General features: G+C 38.9%; 1 protein-coding gene across 2 annotated transcripts in view; it reads right to left on the bottom strand.

Moving 5' to 3' along the window:
* Positions 1-23,530, bottom strand: part of STX17 (syntaxin 17) — a 157,636-nt gene that overhangs the window by 27,496 nt on the left and 106,610 nt on the right. For both annotated transcript variants that reach the window (XM_075212704.1, XM_075212705.1), the window contains exons 4-6: positions 14,528-14,738; positions 8,046-8,143; positions 7,605-7,655 (exon numbers count right to left, since the gene is read on the bottom strand). In XM_075212704.1, coding sequence (XP_075068805.1) covers positions 7,605-7,655; positions 8,046-8,143; positions 14,528-14,738 — 360 coding nt within the window. The remainder of the gene's footprint in view (positions 1-7,604; positions 7,656-8,045; positions 8,144-14,527; positions 14,739-23,530) is intronic.

The raw sequence follows: 23,530 nt of genomic DNA, 5'->3' as shown, positions 1-23,530 counted from the left end.
CATGTGGGCGTGAAGCGCTAAGGAATTCTAGTACACACATTTTGAGTATAGAGAAGCCCCAGTTGAAGTGTTTGATACTGTTGTCTAAGAAATTACATTTAAAATCATGATAGGTTGTACTAAAGAGGTCAAGTGTAAATCACTAGGTTTGTAAGTCTTACATATTTCTTGTCAACCTGAACATGGAGTTAATATAGCCTCTTATCTTCTTGGTGTCCACAGGGATTGGATTGAACTGCAATCTTGTCTGGTACATCAGAAAAGACCTCCACTTTTCTCTATACTTCTTAGCGGGCACAATGTTTGAAGACATGGGAGGCAAACCTATGGACATCATCCTTACCTCGATTCCACATAAAAGTCAGCTTTCCATCGGAAATGGCTTTAAGGGGCATGACTGGAAGTGCCTCTCCAATCGCTATGGTATTTTTGTTCCTGAGCAGCCTGCTGACATGTTATTGTCTGGAACATTACTTTGGTAACTGAGATCAGTCGTTTTGAATTAATTTTTTTATGACTTTGTTTATTCAAAGATCAGCATATTACAACATTTTTTAGGAAAATAGACTGATACTCAAAGAAAAAGTGACATAGTCAACCTACAGAATAAGTAAGAACAAAGGATCATAGAAATTAAACATGTCAATAATCTAAAAAACTAAAAATAATAACTGCTGAACTATTTTTAGAAAGAAAAAAAAGGAGAAGCAAAAATATAAAATAAATCCAATTAAAGTGACAGTCTGGCGTGCGGCCTTGAAGGGAGAATGAAAGGGGGAAGGGAACCAGGACAAGAGGATTGGAGAATTATATTGAGAAGGGAAGGTGTATATGAAAGTAGGAGGCCTAAGACTCCCATACTTTAGAGAATGACTTATGTATTATGAAGAATGCTAGTCATGTACTTCATTTTGTATGTTTGCCAGAGTCTATTAATGACTGTCTGTAGTTTTGGAGCATGAGGTTGGTTCCAATCAGTGACTATGAGACACAAGGTCACTGAGACAACATCTTTTTCTGGTGAGCAATAGATATCGGGACCCCAAGTGAAAGGAGGAAGAAGCTAGGGGGAGAGTGGGACATTGAGATGTAATAAAATGGATGCAAAATATCTAAGATCTAGCCAGAATGTTGTTAGCTTGTGGAATTGCCACCAGATATGGAAAAATGAGCCATCCATTGAACAGCCTCTCCAGCATCTGCTTGATGAGTCAGGGAAAATCGTATTCTACTTAGAAGGAACTAAGTACCATCAATACAGGAGTTTGTATGCATTTTCTTTTATCGTTACACAAATAGAACTTGTTCGCTCTAATTTCCTCCCAGTCTAGAGTCTCTCCCAGATCCTCCTCCCAAGCACATTCGTGTGGGTCTTTCATATCTACATCTGTGGATTTGTGCACCCAGTACAGAAGAAATATGAGACTGTCTTAGGGAAAGTGACGCAAAAAAATTGAATGGTTTGGCACATAAGTGAGATTTAACGGTGGAATAGAAATTCCTCAGCTGCAGAAATTGAAAGTAATATTTGTTTAATATATTGAACATATTTTTTAGGTCACCAAATGAAGGGAAGGAGAGGTCCTTAGAGATATCATTCAGGTATCTGATACCTTTCTGTTTCCACAAACAGGTTATGCCACAGCATGGCCAATGTAAAAGTATAATGTTTGTTCTTGTATTATATTACTCCTATATTTCCTTTTTTTATCATCTGACCTTGCCAAATGGATGACTGTCATGATTTAATTGCACAATATATTTACTACATGCAAAACTATCCACAAAATCAGATGCATGGTTAATTTTGTTACCATTTTGCTTCTGTCACTGCATCCTGCTATTGGCTGGTAATACCACTTATCCTGTAGTATGTAGTGGGGCAAGAGGATATTTCTGGTAAAACACACACAAACTACTTCTTGCCACTTCTTGTTTTAAAGTCCGGATGGTAAAGTACTCGACAACATAAATATTTCATACAATTTCTTGTGACCCTAAACACTAAACGAATAGAGACTAGCTCTCTAGACACTGTCCAGCTTTTCTAACATCAGTCACCCTGAACAGTGAAACAAACAGGTTTTAATACTTGACACTCCTCCCACAGCCCTAGCTTGATGTGCAGGTAACACTCCCACCATCCCTTTAGAATGAAGTTCTTATCACCTGCTTCTGTTTGACTGCTCTTACTGCAGACACACTCTGCTAGCTTGCTGAATGGGAAAAGACACTTCCATAGCATGTAAATTAATCAGACTCTATATTTTTATTTTGTCACACATACGCCCTCCTCCTGTTTATCTTTAAACCAGGAGCACTGCTGCACACATGTGTAACACTGCATCCTTTCTTTGCAGATGGGAAGTTGAATACCTCCCTTCGTTACAGTAAACTTTCTCTTATTTTCCTAATTTTCATAGTGCTCCAAGTTTTGAAAATACATTCCTGTGACTTTTTTCGGCTAAGAATTTCTGTTTGTTAGATTGAGAAGCTGCCCAATAGTGTTTCTTCACTTGTTATATTTGTTGGGTGTAGTATAATTCTGCATGTAGACAACTGTTCAGTACCACTTCTCTTGTTCTGTATGCAGTTCTCTGTTTTTATATGAATGGACAAGTGGAGAACCACCTTTCTCAGTATCCGTGTATCTAAAGGTCAAATGTGATATCAATGCTCTCGCTTTATATAATTTGTTTAATTCTCAAAACTATTCCTATTCTGTATGTCATTTACATTAATTGAAAGGGGAAATTTATATACACAAGAATTACATTATTAGGGGAGTATTTAAATACACAAGAATGATATTTTAACAATTTCCAGTTTTCATGTGCTGTTCAGAAAGTAGTGCCCTATGTTCATATGTGCTATTATTTGTAGATTTCATATCTGAATAATGTAGTGGATATAATATTGAAACCAATAGCGGCATGGTTTAAAAAAATGTTTAATGGTTTCGAAAAGTAATTAGAGTAGATTTTGTTTAATTAGCCTTTCCTACTTAGGATACATTTGATTATATGGGTGATTTCATCATCTAGACACTAGCCTTGTTTATATAGAGCAGGCTATATTCTGTATTTTTTATTTGATCCTAAATGCACTCTAGCCTTATCAGCATGGAGATTAAATTTGAAACTCCATTATACATCCTGCTAAAATGCCCTCATGCACACCACTGCATTCTAATAATTATTAGGTCATCAGGATTGTTGGATGTGCAGTGGAGGTTTAAGCTGGCACACTATGATATCTGCAGACTACACCAATAATTTCATATGTATGTGACTCCGAAACAACAGAAATATCAGAGAATGATTTGATCAAAATTTACAAATTACTGCTATCAGCCTACAAAAGACAAAGTCAGTAAAGTTTGAAAAAGGTTAACCTATCAAAAATCCTAATTGTGTAGAACCAGAGGAAGGCCAAAAAAAAATCACAGTATGAAAGCTGACAAATTAGCCTCAGTAAGGGGTGGGGATGACAGCTTGACCACAAAAATGGCAATCAGATGTTTCCTGAATCAATCACCCCCATAATGCTCTATAGCAATTATAGCATTATATACCATTTCTTATAAGAAAAGGGATCCAATCCATCTTTAAATTCTGTTGAATCTGCTATTACCACCTCATGTGGTAAGGATTCCACAGTGTAACCATCCTTACAGCAAAGAACAATGTATGGCCCATTGCCATCTGTATGGTCCTTGGTACATAAAGTTTATTAGATAATACTATTAACCTCAAATATATATATATATATATATATATATATATATATATATATTAGGTTACCTATAAAATGCTTTAAGATATTTTTCACTGATTAAAGCAAACCTAGTTTATCTAACCTATGTTCATAATTTAACAATTGCCTTTATTAATGATATTGTACATCTCCTATGTCCTTCATACAGTGTGGTAACCAAAACTCTACCTCACATTCAACGTGGTCTAACTAGTGACTTATACAACTGTAATATTACGTTAGCATCCCAGAAATTTTATTCCCCTTTTACTCCCCAATTTGTAGACACCGTGTTCTGAAACCTAGCTTTCTTTAAGCTAGAATTCCTAAGTCATTTTTCACACCAGTTTTCCACAACCGTATTACATTTAACTTGTAAGCAGCATATTTATTGCCATGGCCTAGGTGCATAACCCTATATGTATCTATATTACATTTCATCTGTCATACTGCAACCTTGTTTGACATTCCGGCTAAATCTTCTGTAGAAATTCCATAGCTTGCTCTGTGTTAATAGCCCTACATAGCTTATGTCTTCAGCAGTATGGGCACCTTATTTTCTAGTTCATCTACAAGTTCCTTAATAAATAAAATATTAAAAAGGAAAGGGCCCAATTCTGATCCTGTGGTGCACAAGTAATACCTTTAGCTCAATCTGAAAATGTTCCATTTGCCTTTTGTCTTCTAACGTTCAACTAATTCTCTACCCACATACATGCATTTTCTCATATATCAAGTACCCTCATCTTATGTACTAGACTAGTATATAGAACAGTATATGAAACGCAAAACCTAAATGTATCACATCAACTGCACTACCTCCTAAAAACTAATAATATTTGTTAGACATGACTGACCTTCCATGAAATTATGCTTACATTGTCATCAAATTATTTTTCACACTATATTTCAGAATCACCTGCCGCAAAATTATTTTAAATAATGTGCCCACAAAGTGGTGACACATCTACTTTCCATCAATCTTCTACCACTGATCCGGATATAATGTATATCAATTACTGAACGTAGTTCCCCTAGCACACGTGGGTAGATGTCATCTGCTTTATATGTCTTATCCTTGTTTCAACTGTTTTTCCCGTACTACATAAGTAATATCTCATGATTTGTATAGGTTATTGCAACAAAACCCATTTCATGGTTATTTGTCCTCCTTTGTGAACAATTTGAAAAAAATAATAATAAAAAAATATATAAAGTTCAGCTTTTCTACAGTTATATCAGTAATACTTCTACTTTAGCTTTTAGCGGTCCAATATTGTAAGTGTTTTCTTGCTATGTATGCATTTGAAAAATGTTTTGGGATTAAAATTGAAATATCATGTGTGCTCCATTCATTTTAATTACCTTTTATTGTTAACATATATATTTGCTCTTTTTTTTTTCAAAATGCTTTCTTAATCAATCACATTCTTCGAATGTTATTTGTCATACTGTAAGTACTATACTTGCACAATATTTATTTAAACTATTCCCAAATATGTCTCATTTGTTTTCTAAGCTTTTAGTCAAGACAAAAGTTTCCAAGTCCACAAGTTTCATTGCCCTTCTTGGTTCTACTCTTCTAAAATGTACATTTTTTGTAGCTCCTTTACAAAATGTTTTATTGAAACTGAAGCCAAATGTTACCATGTTGTGATCACTATTCCGTAAATTTCCCCCCAACTGTAAATACAGTAGACCCCACTAAGAGGCCCACATGTGTGTATGGATCCTAGCATAGATGTAACCAATTAAGCAACCCACGTGTGGAACCATATCCTGTGCTCGGAATGAGCAACATGATTGACCTGTGCGTGACCAGCATTTGTGTCCTGGTGCCAGCTGCTCCATGCTGGGGTAGCTATCAGACAAACACCACCCCCAGCCAAGCCACTTAGTCAGAAGAGGGCTAGAAGTGAGTGACAAATCAAAGCTGAACTTGATTGAAGAAAATAAAATTCTGAGGAACGAAGCTGAAGTCGATGAACAAGCACCAACATGGCAACAAATCGAGAACTTTGCTTATGCAAAACTTGGTAGGAGCGTGGGCTTTATAAAGGCTGCATTCAGACGAGTTCTCTTAGTCTCAATAGTTGACTTTTAACAGAACTGCTGCGTGTGCAGTAAGTGTTATACAAGACTATTGCATTATCCAGTACGTTTTTGTTCAGTGAGGTGATGATAGTGCTTTTGTGAGTGCTGATGGTGTACTGCCACCTGTCGTCCTTAGTCGGTATCGTAGCAGATCCTCACAATTAGTTTTAGTCTTCTAAACATAAAATCAAATGCAAGCTGGCTCCAATAGTAGCTTACGTTCAAGCTACTAGAATCAATAACGAAATCTAATAATAGAACATGCAGGGCAGATCCTCTAATTTAAGGACTCCACACATATAAAAAGAAATAAACTTTTGAGTTGATAAATAAAAAATAAAACAAAAAATAAATAATTTCCTTATCCATGAGTAAACTATGGTGTCTTGGAAATGTGTATTTTCTCCTATTTTACCTAAGTTCCCTCTATAATGTCCAAACAAATATATTTATTCCAACATGTTACAAAAAAACTCAGAAATCTCTGCAGTGAATTCAATAAATTTTCCCAGTGAAACTAGCATCTCAAAAGAACTTGAAAATTGATCTCTTTATGAAGGAGAGGGAATCCGCCATCACGTCATTAGTGAGCTTATTCCCTGTTTTGGTGGTAGAAAAAGTGCAAAAGCAAAACATTTTATCTTTCCCTCTATCCAATGACCTGCCTTGTTGCTATTGCACAGGAGCAGAAAAGACGTTTAGGGGTAAATTTATCAAGCTGCAGGTTTGAAAAAGTGGAGATGTTGTCTATAGCAGCCAATCAGATTCCTGTTGTCATTTATTTAGTGCATTCTACAAAATGACAGCTAGAATCTAAGTGGTTACTAAAGTCAACATCTCCACTTTTTCAAACCCGCAGCTTGATAAATTTACCCCTTAGAGTCTAAAGTCTCTATTCATTAAAAAGCATTGGCTGCACAGGAAAAAAAAACAATTTATTGCATGTTTAACTTTCTCATGCAGTAATTTGTTCTCACCTTCATCGGATCGACACACTGGTGAGAAGATACAGGAACGGGTAACATTCAAGCACAAATGTGCATGCACATATTTCCACACATTTTGTCATAAAAATAGTAAAGAATTCATCAAGCTTTTCATTTAAAACTTAAACAAAGTTGCAAACTAATCTTGGTAACTTTTTAGCTGTTTCCTGCTCAGGATATGTTTGCCTTTGCTTTTTAAAAAACAGAACATAATTTAGATGCAAAATATATTAACATCATGATCAGTTATATTTCTTGATGTAGTTTATATATATTATATGGTTTACATAGAATATAATTATAGTTATTGTCACCATCCTCCTAACTGCATTCTAATTATATGCTTATATTGCTCATATTAATAAAACTGTAGCTGATTTGATAACGTGTGCCTTATAATAATTGTATTGTCTGACCTGTATTGGACTGACATGTAAAGTACATGAAATGAGATTACTGTCTATTAGCAATTGTGATTTTCATTTTCGTACGACAGGGAAGATTTCATTTATTTACATCTCCGTCAAACAAATTGGTCACAAATTTAAGCTGAACATTGAGCAACACTGCCTATATTCTACATTTCCATTGAGCAAATAAAAAAAAAAATATGTTTTGAATTTTAAATTAACTCCACTATAAATAATGTATACCCAGTGTAGTACACATCAGGGAACTAGGGCATTTAGTTAAATCCAAATCTAAAATTGAGAAATATCATTGTTTAATCAAAGCCAAATCATGATATACAGTGAACAAAATACTTACATGTACTAGATGAGAAAAGTCATTTACAATTTCATCCAAGTCAAGTAAATCCTGGTAGTGGAAAAGGAATTTAGAGATTTGATACAATAAAATGCAAAATACAAATAAAAATATATATTTCTTTAAAAATTATTATTTAGAAGTTAGAACCCATTTAATAATGTAATTTACCAAAGTATGTACAAATATGAGACCTCTGCATATTTGCTAAACTATACACAGTATGCAGAAGTTAAAGAAGAACTGCTAAATGTTTAGTTATTTCTCAAATAAAACACACTTCCAAAGTAGTATAAGTGTGGGTTTTCAGTGTGTGTGACCCCCACAGTTCCCATTGTATTCATCCTGGCTTCGTACAATTATAGGTAGTTCCCCAGTCAGTTTTTACTAAAAGAATTGAGGTGAAGTTCTTCTCAAAGTCAAAGAAATTAAAAAATGTACCTTTTCTATGTCATTCCATGATTCCAAAGCATACTGTTCTTGAATTTCTAGGAACTGTGAGTCGACCTGTGTATTGGAATCTTTTTCACAAAAAGACTCTAAACAAAGTTTAAAGTTAATTTTAGTGAACAATGAATAAAATGTACAATGCATGAAATAAAAATGTAATAACGCCCTCCACCCATAAAACAAAAACTCATGATTCATTTGTCTGTAATCAAATGTTTGAGGGCTAGTCATAGCACAAGCACTTTTCTAAAACATAATCATTGTCTAGATTACAAAATGAACCTCCATAACACATTTGTCATTTAGTAATGTCATGTATTTTTTAATTGATTTATACATCTCCAGCCAGACCTGATACCTACAAAAGCAGTTACAAAGTAATTTTATAGGGCAGCTCCCAAAAGCAATTGTTGGAGAGCACCACTGTATGCATGCAAGTCAGATAAACAGGAGCATTTGTTCATAATAAAATATAATTAGTCAGCTACCTTATTTATGCAAGGTGTTTTTCTTGAATTTTTTAAATAAAAAATTATTTTGGAAGAAGCATATAGAAAAAAAATATATAATCATATGATGACCTATTCTAGGTATTTTATGCTAATGAAAATATTATATTTGCATTTTAATGCCCCTTTTAAATAAAGATTTATTTAACAAAGGTGTGTTACAGAGCTTGTTCAAATAAAAGTTTAGTGAAAACTAGTTTTTCCATTGAGTTAAAGGGATTGTCATGATTTGCAAAGTGGTGCAGCAGATGTGGATCGATGAGCGAGGAAGATCAGTCTTGTAGTAGCATTTAGGATGGATTGAAGTGTGGATATATGGGTTCCATGAATGCCAGATAGCAGGAGGTTGCAATAGTCAAGACAGGAGATGATGACAGAATGGATGAGTTTTGGTAGCATGTCGAGTAAGAAAAGTACATTTTCTGGCAATGTTTTTAAGGTGGAGCCGACAGGTCTGGGAGAGAGTATGGATGTAAAGAATAAAGCAGAGGGTGGAGTCAAGTGTGACACCAAGGCAGCGGGCTTGGGAGACTGAGGAATTTGTGGCGTTATTGACAGTGCGGGAGATTTAAGGGCAGGTGGTCACTTTGGCAGGAGGGAAGATAATAAGCTCTGTTTGGACATGTTGAGTTTTAGGTAGCATTGGGACATCCATGTGGAGATAGCAGAAAGACAGATGGTCACATGAGAAAGGTCAGGGGAAGAGATATAGATTTGGGTGTCATCAGTGTAGAAGTGGTATTGGGAGGCCAAATAAGGGAATTAAAATCCCAAGAGAAGAGGTGTACAATGAAAAAAGTAAGAGGCAAAAACAGAGCCTTGTGGGACCCCAACAGATAGTGAGAGTGGAGGGGATGATGTGCCAGTGGTAGAAATACTAAATGAGCAGTTCAATAGGTAGGAAGTGAACCAAGAAAGAACTATGTCATGAAGGCCAATGAAGTGAAGGGTGTGTAGGAGAAGAGGGTGATCTACAGTGTCAAAAGCAGTAGAGGTCCAGGAGAATAAATATGGAGAAATTACTATCATTATTTATTCATTTACAAGGCGCCACAGATTCCATAGCGCCGGATACAGAAGCAAGTAACAAATAGATGGGGTAATACACATAAGTAGCACAGATGAGTGAGTAATACTATGAGGACTCACACAGAGTGCAGCAAAATACATGACAGGACGAACAAGGGAGTCAGACAGTAGACAGACATGGAACAATAGGTAGAGAGGACATCTGCCCATGAGAGCTTACATTCTAGTGAGAGACAGCAGGACCAACTGGGAAAAGATGGAGATGGCAGGTGAGGAAGAGGAGGTGGTGGATAGAATGATTAGGTGGTGGTAGGTAAACCGAGCTTGAAAAGGTGAGTTTTGAGTTATCATTTGAAGGACTGAAGATTGGGGGAGAGTCGAGTGAGATGGGGTAAGGCATCCAAGAGATTATGGGCAGCACAGCAGAAGTCTTGTAGGTGAGCATGGGAGGAGGTAATGAGAGTTGAGGTGGAGGTCAGAGGAAGAGCGAAGTGGCTGGGTAGGTATGTACCTCGAGACAAGGTCAGAGATGAAAGGGTAGTTTGGAAGCAAAAGGGAGGAGAGAAATAGGGAGGTAGTTGGAGAGAGAGGCTGGATTGAGAGATGATTTCTTGAGAATTTTTCAGATGAGTGCATGTCTAAAGGAGGATAGAAATGTGCCAGCAAAGAGAGACAGGTTGAAGAGGTGAGAGGTAGGCATGAAGTGGAGGGGAGTGTTACGGTGCTGGTAGTTACAGGTCTGATAGTCAGAGCAGGTCTGTACACGACCTGATGCTGAGTCTAACTAGGTTCAGAATAAGGAGGCAAGGCACGATGTAGTTCTTCAATACTTCAATGAGTGATAAAAACATATATATATATAAATATGCAGATGATGATATGCAGATGTCAATTAGCCACGGCGGAGCGTGACAAGGTGATAAACACAATAATAGTCTTGTTATATGTACATGAACAGGCTTGCAGCAGGCTGTGAATCAGTAGAGGCACAATTGAGAGAAAACAAAGTATTTGTAATATGCACAAGATGATACTTGCAGCTAGGGAATTCCCATGAGAAGTGCTCCAGCACTTGGTAGAGAAATGGAACTCATATACAGGAAAGACACAGGGTCAGGATACACAAGAGTCCAAGGATTCAGGCTAGTAACAAGTTGCACTGACAGTAAGCAGATGTCAGTGCTGAGTTTAAATAGAGCAGGTTAGAGTGATCCGCCATGATCCACAGAAAAACAGAGCAGACAGGGAAAGTAACAAAACCTGGTCAGGATTATTACAGAGAAGGAGCGTAGAATTTTGGAGGGAATAAGGTCGAGGAGACAGGTTGCAGGTTGAGATGATCAGATGAATGCAGAGACTTTGTCTTCAATTACTGGAGAGAATGAATTGAGTGGATTGGGTATTGTAGGTAAAGGTGGGTAGCGTGGGTGGAGTGAGTGGAATTTGGTGTGAGGAAATATCTTGTTGAAAGGTGGCAATTATGTCTTTGAAATAGGTGGCAAAATCATGGGTTGTGAGAGAGGAAGGGGAGGAGGTGCATGTAGGCAGAGAAGCGAGTTGAAGGTGGCAAATTGTTCTTTGGCCACCCCATTCTACCTTCTTGGTTACCCTGTAAAACAATCTTTTCTGCTAGGTCACAATACACATCACCATCCCTGAAAGGCCACTGCCAGCATGGCACCTCAAAACTTCCAGAGATGGATCAGAGAGCTGAGATCACCTGAACTGTCCCTGTGGCCCTCACTGTTTATAGGAAGTCTAAATTGGAGGTAATAAGGTCTATCAGGATGGGGTCAATAACAGAGTGGTCATAATGATTGTCATTACTCACCCTTAGAAGTGGCATCCTACTAGACACAAAATCATCACTGGGCAACCCCAGAAGATCAGACTGGCTGTAAACAACATCTTCTGCATTGCCAGGGGGCATTGTCTTTCCAGAGGCAAAGAGCTGTTGGATCCCAATGATCTAGCAAAGTTGATTCCTCTGGACTGTTTGATGCTCTGGTTGCTTCTGATGCTGGTTGTCTAGCATCTTAGGTCTTGTGCCCCATGTTGTATTACACTGGGCAGATTCTGAAAATTGTAGTCTGCAGACTGACTATTTGCCAAGGTGACTAAGGCAGTCCAACCCCGAAACAGTGTAGCAGGGTCAAAAAGGTGGGTGCCCACCACAGTGATTGAGGCCCCTGAGTTGCCTGGTCTTTCTCCCTATAGGGTTCCCACTTGGAAGGGCTGCAGGTGCATCCAAATCTTTATGGGTGGTGATTTTGCCATACAAGGGACCCATTCTCACTGAGATATCTCCATGCCACACACTGTTGGACTGGCGGTGGGGGAATGGCAATTTCTTTGAGCTTACCTCCACTAGTCAACCAAGCCAGTCTCCAGAACTCAGAATAGGGGCTCAAGTCTGGACTGCTGGTGCTATTCCATACTTATATGACCGATATCCCTGCAGCCATAACACTTTCCTCCCTGTCAGGGCTCCAGTGGTGTCTGATAGCATTCAGGGACAGGATGGAGTGGGGGCTAGCTAAAAGCACCCGGTTGTGTTGGTATTTATACTTGGGAAGGTGTTCATATTGTCCTTTGGGGCTGGCTGCCAGCCTGGAGATTCTGCCAGTGTACCCAATGACAACCAGGGTATGGTAGAAACCCTTTTATCTTATTATTATTCTACACATTATATTTTCAATTATACACAGTTATTTGTAAATCAGGCATTAGTTCGTCCTGTGCTGTGGAGCCATTCACTACTTTTTCCATTTAAGAATTTTTAAGAGCTTTTATTCTAATATTTACACATTTATATTTTCTATATTTGGCACCTAGCATAGTAACTTAAATCTTTATGGTGCTGTAGCATTGGGTATTTCATACTGCAGCAGACATTTTCAAGCAGCAAGTGGAAGGAATGAGCATGACACTGTTACAATAAATGAGGCTGTGTCTGGTAGTTGAGGATCACATGCTATATTGCCACTAACAGGTTGGAACTGTGGTTTCAATATCCAGTGAGCCATGGTGTCCTAGGCAGCTTCTCTAATTAAAAACCCGAGAGGCTTCTCTAAATGATGATGTGTCTGGCTGCTCTTTTGCAACATGACTATCAGTGAGGCCTATATAAAATTGCAAAGCAATTGGTTCTGTTTTCGCTATGCTGGGGGCCCACAATGACCAACTGACCCTTGTAAAATTCCCACTCCTGTCCAAGACTCTACAGCTCAGGGACGGAGCTCAATAGGGAAATCTTACTTACAGTAAACTGAGTTAGAGGACCGTGCACTGATGAGATATACTTGCAAGAGTGAAGGCGTCTTCAACAATCTTGGATGAGACTTATTGTGGCATGTGAAAATCTAGGATTTTTTGGAAGCCAGGCCAGTGTAATTATGTTTGAGTGTAGTGATTCTCAACCTCTGTCCATTGCCGCACTCCATCTTATCTAGTCCTGTTCACAATCCTTCCATAGATGCCCAGCCCAGAAACCACACTGTCCGATTTTGAACTTCTGGATTTTGTGGAGAGGAGGATAATTTAAAATTAAATGTTGCTATTGGGCCTCAGGTTGAATACAAAAAAGGGTCATAAACTGCTTGTGGGCCACAGGCATGAGTGAAATAAAGTGTACATATTGTGGAAGCAGCCATTTGGTGTGTTGCACAAATATTGAAGAGAAAGTAGCCTAACAATTCATTAGGAACCAGAGACATGACTGGGCCATTAGGCACAAATTAATTGATAGGTTCTTTTAGCATATTGATTTGTTAAATCTAGACAATGGCTGCTTCAAGAGTGTATATTGGTGCACTTAAGCAACAACAAAGAACATCCACAGAGCTAAAAACAGCTTCAACATAGAGTGCCAATTATTTCAACAATAACACACAAGTGTAGACTTTTTTACAAAATGTTTCTTATAAACTCTGGACAATTGATAATCAAAGAAAAGGCTATGTTTAAATGTGAATATAATTGTGACAGGATGGACCGCCACTGCCACCCTGTCTGTTGTGCTACTGGGGACCGGCTGGGCTTGCCTTGCCACCTTCCCCTTTTCTTTATCCCAAATGCTCCCACTAACCGCGGTAGGAGGGGCTTAACCTGCTGCCACCATTGGACTCCTTAGCAGCATCCAGAACCGTGTCCTTCTGGGTAACTGTCGCTGCTAGTGTATCCCCTTGCTGGTACACCTGGGCTGGTACCCCTGACCTCTTGTATTCAGATCAGGGTTGCCCCTGATCCTAGATGGATGGTTATTTTTAGTATCAGGACACAATATATTCCTCAAACATGGATTTAAATGTAATGCAAAGTTAACAAAATTTACACTAATCTGTTATAACCTAAAACTTGCTGGTTGCATCATTTGGACAGGATCTGAGATGCCAGATGAAAAGCCACACAGGACAGAAAGGCAGCAGCCCGCTGCTGTGTATACAGTCAAAACAGACGAGTTGGCCACCGAGATGAAAAGGTCTAATTAAGGTTTACCTGCCTTCAGACAGTCACAGAAACAAAACCAAATTTCATCTCCTGGCCCTGTCTCAGCAATAAATACATTTCCTTCACACACAAAGCTATTGCATTAGAAATCAATACAGGAATTTGAAAATAAATACATTTATACTGCCAGCGCAGGGACTTAGCCCTTTCTGTCTCTGTGCGCCAGTTATTGACCGGCACCACAGTGCCCATACATTAAGTATTTACATTTAAATTAATAAATATACCCTTTACTACATATTTAATCCATTAGTGCTGAGGTTATATAACTCATTCTATGATCCCCCGGAAACAATAATTTCTATACAATTTTGATTATAATGCTCCTTTAATTTGCACCAATAATGTAAACTAGTTTTAAATAGATTTCAAAATAAAGAAAACAGTTTTACACACAATAAAATTAAAAATAAGGGAACTATTTACCTTTTCCTTTTACAGTAATCTGTTTGTCATAGAAACGTTCTTCATGTAAGTTTAAATCTTCAACTGATTTTGAGTGAAGTTCCAAAAAATCTTTTATTGAAGCTGAAGCCAACTCTTTTACTGGTTGCAATACTGTTGTCAAGAAATGTGTATCTTCTTTCTTCACTTTAAGGAGAAGTGTTTCCATCTCTTGAACATTGGCTCGAAGTTGCTAATAGAAAAATAAAACATCTGTTCATTTATGTCAAATATTTAATTTCAAATAATCAAAACACATCTTGTTAACATAAATGTTTGCTCCTAAAGACTCACCAGTCTATCTCCTTTAACATACTGTACACTACTAACACGCGCAGCCTCGGACTGGCCTGCCGGCCAGCCGGGCTATACACCGGTAGGCCAGGGCGCGATTAAGCCCCGCCCCCTCCGCTGTTGGGGCGGAGCTTACCGGAGGTCAGCTATCGTCGTGGGGGGCATAGGGGGCATGTGCTTTGGGCCCCCCTCTCTCCGAGGCTCCCCCCGCTGCCCGCATCAGATGATCTCCTCAGTAGTACAGCAGCTGCGGTGCTGCTGTACTACTGTCAAAAATGTCTGAATTGGAGCTTCTGCGCATGTGCAGCAGAAGCAGATTCAGGAAGCAACAACAAGTGAGCAGGTGAGTGTCAGTTTCACTGGACACATATTTATACAGTTAAAAACAAATCAATCACATATAAATAAATATCAAGAAGGCCCTTCACAGCATAGCATGTTTATTGCTTGATTAAATATGTTACCTATAGCAGTGAGAATATATATATTTTCTTGCTGCTATAGGTGGCTACATTTGACATATTTAATCAAGCAGTCAAGTAATAATCATGCTATGAAGGGTCTTCTTAAATATGTATATACATGTTTATTTTTGTTATCAGCTATATCTCAATAAATATACACTGAACATTGATATTAATGTTTCATTAGTAAAGTAATGACATAAGCCAGCCACTTATATTAAAGCTTGAATGAGAATTTAGTGTATGTATATATATATATATATATATATACATATATATATATATACATATATATATATATACATATATATATATATATATATATATATATATATATATATATATATATATATATATAAAGTGTGTGTGTAATCTAATTAAAAGATTTAATATAAGTGGCAGGCTTCAACAATTGCTTTACTATTGATTAATAAAATAGAGGATCCTCTAACATAGTCGCTGCATTATATAAGGGTATACAAACATAGCTACACACATACAGACATATATAGTCAAAATTGGTGTTATGTTATCAATGTTTATTTTTTTTATGTTAGTTTTAATGTGCGGTATCATTGCTAGTTTTAGTGTGCAGTATCATTGCTAGTTTTAGTGTGCGGTATCAGTTGTATTTTTAATGTGCGGTATCATTGCTGGTTTTAATGTGTGGTGTCAATGCCCATTTTAATGTGGGGTTTTGATGATTGTTTTAATGTAAAGTATTTTAGTTTGTGGAAGTAATGACTTTTCTTGTGCAGACAAGCTAGGTGAGCCCTCTGGGAGAGCTGTAAATGTCGTACTAGCGGGCTACAGGTGTCGTAATGCAGGATGTGTCAATGTTTACAGCATTATACCCAATGAAGACGCTCTTAATTTTAGATTATCAGGGGCCCCCTCCCAAAGCCTTAATCCAGCTCTGGGCGGCGGGGCCATTTCCGTCACAAACTCACTACCGCGCAGGTGTAGAGAGCCATGTCTGAGCTCTCTGCATCTGTGCAGTAGTGTGTTTTTCACTTCAGCAGGGGAGGAGTGTGCCATCTTCCTGGTATCACGGCCGCCCAGAGGAGCAGGATGCTGGAGTTTTCCACACAGGTAGGTGAGTGCCATCCCAAGCCAGCCAGCCTGTCATTTTTTTTTTCACCAGAAAGGAGCAGAGAAGCCCTGAGGGAAATGGGGGAATGGAATCAATACACATACTGCAGACCCCATCTAAATGGCACCTTATTATGAATATATATATATATTTACCAGGTGTCCTTGTTCTTTACGTTGTGAGTTGCCCTCCATGGGCTGACCACACCCCCTTGACTGGCCACACCCACTCTTACAGTTGACCACACCCCAATGTAGTGGGCCCCTATCACTACATTCCCCGGTGGGCCCTTCATGCCCCAGTCCGACACTGAACACGCGCATCCCAAAAAATATTTTAATGATGCTTTTTTTTTTAAACACTTTTTCAGGTCGCGGTCCTCAAGTGAGTGCGGCAGAGTAACGTAAATACAGCTGAGATATAGGAGGATTAGGCAATCCGGATAATAGAACGTGATGTGGCACTCAGAGGATGTAGATAAAACTTAAGGGCAGCGGAGAGGTGCAGATGGCAGGCAGGTGGTAGACACCATTGACGTAGATATAGGATCTGGCCAATAGGAGAGATAATACAGGAGATGCTACGATGAACAGTGGATGACTGGGATTTACCACAGAGGTGGCGATGAGTATCCGGCCAATAGATGAGATAATAAGAAGTGTAGTTACATTCAACGGATGGCTGTGATTTACCACAGAGGTGGCGATGATTTTCCGGCCAGTAGATGAGATAACAAGAGGTGTAGTTATTAGAGATGAGCGGGCTCGGATTCCGCTAATCCGAGCCCACCCGAACAGTGCGGATCCGAACGGAATCCGAGCACTGTTCGGATATTTTCGGCGGGCAAAAAATTGAAAACGAGGCTCTGTCGTCCAAGTCTCGCGTCGAATCTCGCGAGGGGTGGGAGGGAGGGCCCAGAACAATTCCATCTTGTACCTCTTTTTTTGGCATTATGTGCTCAAGCTACCTCGGTGCAACCTTTTGGCCTAAAAACAATTATGTGATGTGTTCAGAATAGACTGGAAATTAGTGGAAATGATTGTTATTGAATGCTATTGAGGTTAATAATAGCTTAGGAGTGAAAAAAAAAAACACAAAACTGGTTTTTAGCACTTTTTATGCTTTTTTAAAAATAAATCAGAACCAAAACCTTTCGTCGGATGTTTTGGCAAAACAAAACCTCAAGCTAATCAGAACCCAAAACACTAAAAGTGGCCGGTGCACACCCTTAGTAGTAATATTCAGCGGTTGGCTGGTATTTACCACAGAGGTGGTGTTGATTATCCGACCAATAGATGAGATAATAAGAGGTGTAGTTATATTCAGCGGATGGCTGGTATTTACGACAGACGTGGCGATGAAGTATCCGAGCAGAAGGTAAGATGTAGCAGGTGTTGCGATGATCAGTGAGAGGCAGGCTTACCACAGACGTAGCGGTGAACTATCCGGCCAGCGGGTGAGATATGGCAGGTGCTGCGATAATCAGCAAGAGGCAGGTATACCACAGACGTGGCGGTGAAGTATCCAGCTAGAGGTGAGATATAGCAGGTGCTGTGATGATCAGCAAGAGGCAGGTATACCACGGACGTGGCGGTGAAGTACCCGGCCAACAGGTGAGATATAGCAGGTGCTACGATGATCGGCGAGAGGCAGGTATACCACGGATGTGGCGGTGAAGTATCCGGCCGACAGGCGAGATGTAGCAAGTGCTGCGAAGATCAGCGAGAGGTCTGGAGATGCTGCGAGGAACAGGAATCACAGGAGAGTAGATCACGGTTACCACAGCGAAGTGAGGATCAAGAACAGACAATTAGGAGGAGGTCATAGGTGCCTTAAATAGGGTAAGGTTGACAGGTAGCCAATATCAAGTGAGGAAAGGTTTTAAAGTTCCTTCTGGTCTGCACATGCGCAGAAGTATTCTCAAGATGGTGGACGGCCGCGGCGCTGCACGGGCGCCGGCAGAGAGGTGAGTGGCCTGGATCTAGGTCCAGAGGAACCAGAGATCCGGTGAGTGACACTAAGGCACTGATCTTAACAAAAATACGAACATTATTATCCCATACTTGCCAACTCTCCCGGAATGTCCGGGAGACTCCCGCATTTTGCGAGAGTCTCCCGGACTCCCGGGCGAGTGTGGCAATCTCCCGAATTCTGCCCACTTCACTAGGAAGTGCCCACTTCCTAGTGAAGTGGGCAGAATTAGATCCCAAACGCCGCGATTCCCGATGAATCGCGGCGTTTAGCCCCGCCCCCCGCTGTCAAATGACGCAATTTGCGTCATGACGTCACAGGGGGCGGGGCCGAAATGACGCGATTTTGGCCGCCCCGCCCCCTCACGCCCCCCTCCACTGGCTGGCTCCCGGAAGAGAGCTGAAGAAAGTAGGTAAGTATGTATTATCCGCCCTGCTGACAAAGGAGGGGCTATTATCATGCAGGATACCATCAAATATAAATCAGAAGTATACCGCCAACTGAATGATGTCACTACATATCTAAAGTTAGTCAGTGATCCCTCCAATATGTATAAAAAGGAATTGGATTTACTCCTTATAAAAGCCACCGACAGTAAGATAATCTCTAAGTCTACCTGTGATGCACATATGCAGAAGTTTCTGATTACACTACTGTTATATACAGTTCCAAAGACACATAAAAATGACAAGGCAGGCCTATCACCTCAGCCCGCGGGTCTCTTTACCAACCTACTGCCACATTTTTGGATAACTTTTTGCAAACATGTATACAAAAGGAGCCGACATATCTCAGAGATACAACCTCATTTTTGTTGAAATTGCAAGATTTACCACCTCTACCTACAGACAGTTTGCTTTGTACTGTAGATGCATGTAGCTTATATACCAGCATTCCTCATATAGATGGACTTGCAGCAGTAAGAGACTTTTTATCAAATAATCCAATATAAACAGATCCACATATTGATTCTTTCATGCAATTATTGGAACTAACACTAACTAGAAAATTCTTTTATTTTGATGGTCAATTTTAGTTACAATGTACAGGCTGTGCAATGGGTTCTAATGTGGCACCATCTTATGCAAATATTTTTATGTTCCAACAAGAGAGAAAATTGCTGTTTTCTGAGCCTGAAATTTTGTCACAGAGCTTTTTCTACACTAGGTATATAGACGATCTCTTCATAATATGGACCGGCAGCAACAACACATTTGAAGACCTCTTTAAAGCTAGCAATATCTCTGACTACACCATCAAATTTAACTATGAATATGACTTGCAGGAGATTCACTATTTAGATATTACAATAAGAAAACAAATACACAAGTTAGACACCACTATATACCATAAATATACAGATAGAAACACTATATTGTTGGCTAATATTCACCTTTCTATAGCCCTGAAACAGGGTTTACCCTATTCACAGATGTTGCGAGCACATCGCATCACAAGCTCAATGGAGGATACTCTAATAGAGATGGATTTGATGTTTCAAAAATTTATTAAAATGGGGATATTCTAAACAGCTACTAGAAAATATTAAAACGAAAGTTTTGAAGATTCCAAAACCTGATACACTTATGAATAAGAAGTTGGCATAATTGGTTAATAAATTATTGTGGGTACAGTGTTAGAACACAAAAAGCCCAAGTACTGCTAAAAACAGTCAAGTCTTTGTGGCCAATAATCCAAACGGATCCAGAACTGTCGACGCTAAGAGAAGTCTCTATTATGCCCTGTTATAAACGGGGACGAAACATCAAAGACCTAGTGAGGCGCACAGATGTTACTAACATCAAATCATCTGAAATTATTGAAAGATTTACAAAAGTACACACAGGTTGCTTTAAGTGTCCAAATACCAGGAAATACCTTTAAACATCCTCATTCAGGCAAAGAATACAAAATTAATTTTATGCTATCCTGCACCAGTACATACATAGTGTATATCATCATGTGCCTTTACTACACGGGCAAAACATCTCGGCAATTCAAGGAAAGGATGGCTCTTCACAGATCAGCTATAAGAATGGCCATAGAAATACATAACAGTGAACAAGCAGATGCTAGACATTTTTTGAATGCTAGACACAATATGGCTATGCTCCGGTATAAAATTATTGACCATGCTCCACCATTGCTTAGAGGTGGAGATAGAGATAATAAATTAATGCAATTGGAATCTACTTGGATACACCGCTTGAATACAGTGGCTCCGTATGGGCTGAATGAGAATCTCCTTCTAAATTGTTTCTTGTAGATCTGAATGCATGCTCCCTGTGAAACTTCCCAGGCTCTTTTATTCGAGACTCGTTGATCGCTCATGAGCATGGATTCTCGAACATTCATTAGACAATGTCTTGTTAGTGGTTTATAGCTGCTTTATTTAGATATGATCATGCCAATAATAGATGATGTATTTATATAATATCATTATATATAGAAATCCAGGTTGCAAGTGTTTTTGGTAATATTAATGGTTAATATATGTATTAATAACAGTAAGAGTTCTCTTCACTAAATATAGCTTATATATACATGCAGATATTGGTAAGTCCCACTGATATATTGTATAATGTGTGGCTTTGCCATTTGTATATCAACATATATGGGCTGATGTGAATGAGTTCTCTGTACAGCGCTGCAGAATCAGTGGCGCTATATAAATAAATGGTGATGTTGATATATGCATTTTCCTATTCTTTTTAAATGTCTTTAGTGTAGTTTTAAATGGTTATGGCACTTTAGGCAGTTATCCAGCGATCAGTAGATAAATAGATGCTGGTTTAATACTTTTGCATTAGAATATTTGTATTTTTTTTGCATGTTTACAATTCAGGTTGCCATGGTGATGTTTGTTAGCCACGCCCCTTATGATGATGTTGCTCTGCATTGTTTATTCATTGGCAGTTTTGATCTAGTGGGAGTCCTATTCCCTTGCAATGCATGCTGGGATGGCAGAGCTAACATAGGCAGCTCATTTCACATTGGAGCAGGTGTAAGGTATGTTAATTATGCTGTTCACTATATGTATTGAGTATGTTTGTCAGACTCTCACATGATGTCCCTAAGGAAAGTACTATAATGTTTCAGAACTATACTGAAACATTGGAATGGATTAAATACACCCTTTTGATACAAACTACAATTTGTCTTAAATCCTTGAGTGCAGCCTCACCTGGAATCTATATCTATCTATCTATATCTATACATATACATATATATATATATATATATATATATATATATATATATATTGTAACAAAGGGAGGCATTTTTCTGACAAGAGGCAGAGAAAGTATACAAACAGAATAAAACATTGGCACAGTTATGCACCTAGGTTGAGATTAAACCAGGTAAAAACGTATGTGTAGTTTAAAGTTCGTTAACTTACATGATTTCCTCTCAGCAAACAGACAGGGTGTGTCTGTTTGTGCAAACAGAGCCAGTGATGGGTGTTTTCTTTTAAAGAGAAGGTGGGTGTGCCATCTGCCCATAAAACTAAGGCTGGGGGAGGAGCAACATGTATAAAAGCTTAATTGTGTTATTTGTTCAGTGAGACCAACGCTGGGGTAGCTGGCTGGTTTTGAGAGAGAGCTGGTCTATATATAGCAAGCCTTTAGGGTCTCCATAATTGCTGTGAAACATTTATCATCCTGACAATAAAGCTACCTAAAAAGGAAGAAGTTGTTCGCGTGTGCTTTTGCAGTAGCGGCCTCTTGCCACAATATATATATATATATATATATATATATATATATATATATATATATATATATACACACACATATATATAAATATATATATATATATATATATATATATATATATATATATATATATATATATATATACCGTATATACTCGAGTATAAGCCGAGTTTTTCAGCACATTTTTTGTGCTGAAAAGTGTCCCCTCGGCTTATACTCGAGTGATGCTCCAGGACCACTGTTTTACTCTATACCCCCGAGTTTCACATACCGCGCATGCGCGGCCAGCAGCGCTCATCTGAAACAGGTAGCAGAGAGGTCACACAACGCAGCCACGTAGCTGTCATTATGACAGAATCTAATAAAGTTATCTTGAGTTTGAATCCCGCCTCCTTACTCCGTCGAACAGAAAGAGGGGTAATCTCTAGGAGATTAACGGGACTCTGTAGACTCACATCATTTGGAACAGTGGACGTTATCGTCTAAGGGATTGTGGGCACTGCAGACAAGATCCTGTGGAGAATGGGACTTTACAGTGACGGGGTCTTGGCACCGGACGGAATTGAACCTTCATAAACATACATGTGAGTAACGGATGTTACAGTTTTTGGTTTACTTGGCTTGAAGACTTACAGTTGTTAATTTGATATATATGGAACGGGAGTGTTATCGGAGAGGTGTGAATACATTACAGGCTGCAAAAGTCGATATGGAGTAGAGCAGAACGCAATTGAGGACTATTCTATATGTGGACACTGTCGATGTACATGTATCATTTTTTATAGTATAAGTGAGTTTACCCTTTTGTTGGGAGGTGTTGGAGATTGGCTGAGCGCTGCAGTGTTTATCCATTTGTATTTATTAAGGAGGGTGGGCTCTCCTATGCAGCTGCACGCCAATTCTCTTGTAAGTAGATAGAGTCAGTGCCCATCACCTTAACCCACAATCCCGCTGCTTCTAATGAATGTGCTTCCACTGTAGTGGAAGCATGGGGTCTCAGCTGAATGTATAAAAGTAATGTAAAAAAAAATTACCAGTAACTGCTGCATTTCCCTCCCTAGGCTTATACTCGAGTCAATAAGTTTTCCCAGTTTTTTGTGGTAAAATTAGGTGCCTCGGCTTATATTCGGGTCGACTTATACTCGAGTATATACGGTATTATATATACACACATATATATACACATATATACACACACACACACATATATATATATATATATATATATACACACACACACACATATATGTGTGCTTGGACTGGGCGGATATTTACATTCAAACCAGCGGAATACACGAGCTGACAGTGTGGCGACTGCAGACACCAGAGACCCGTCGCTGTACCCAGCAGAACTGTGACTAAGGAAGCAACGTGTTTTATGGTAACCTATGGGATAACCTAAGGTGGCTGAAGATTGAATATATCCTCACAGTCTACGGGATATCCT

This window comes from Mixophyes fleayi, chromosome 5 (genome assembly GCF_038048845.1).
Source record: "Mixophyes fleayi isolate aMixFle1 chromosome 5, aMixFle1.hap1, whole genome shotgun sequence".
Taxonomy (NCBI): domain Eukaryota; kingdom Metazoa; phylum Chordata; class Amphibia; order Anura; family Limnodynastidae; genus Mixophyes; species Mixophyes fleayi.
The sequence above is the reverse complement of the archived record's forward strand: the minus strand, read 5'-3'. Positions and strand labels throughout refer to the sequence as shown.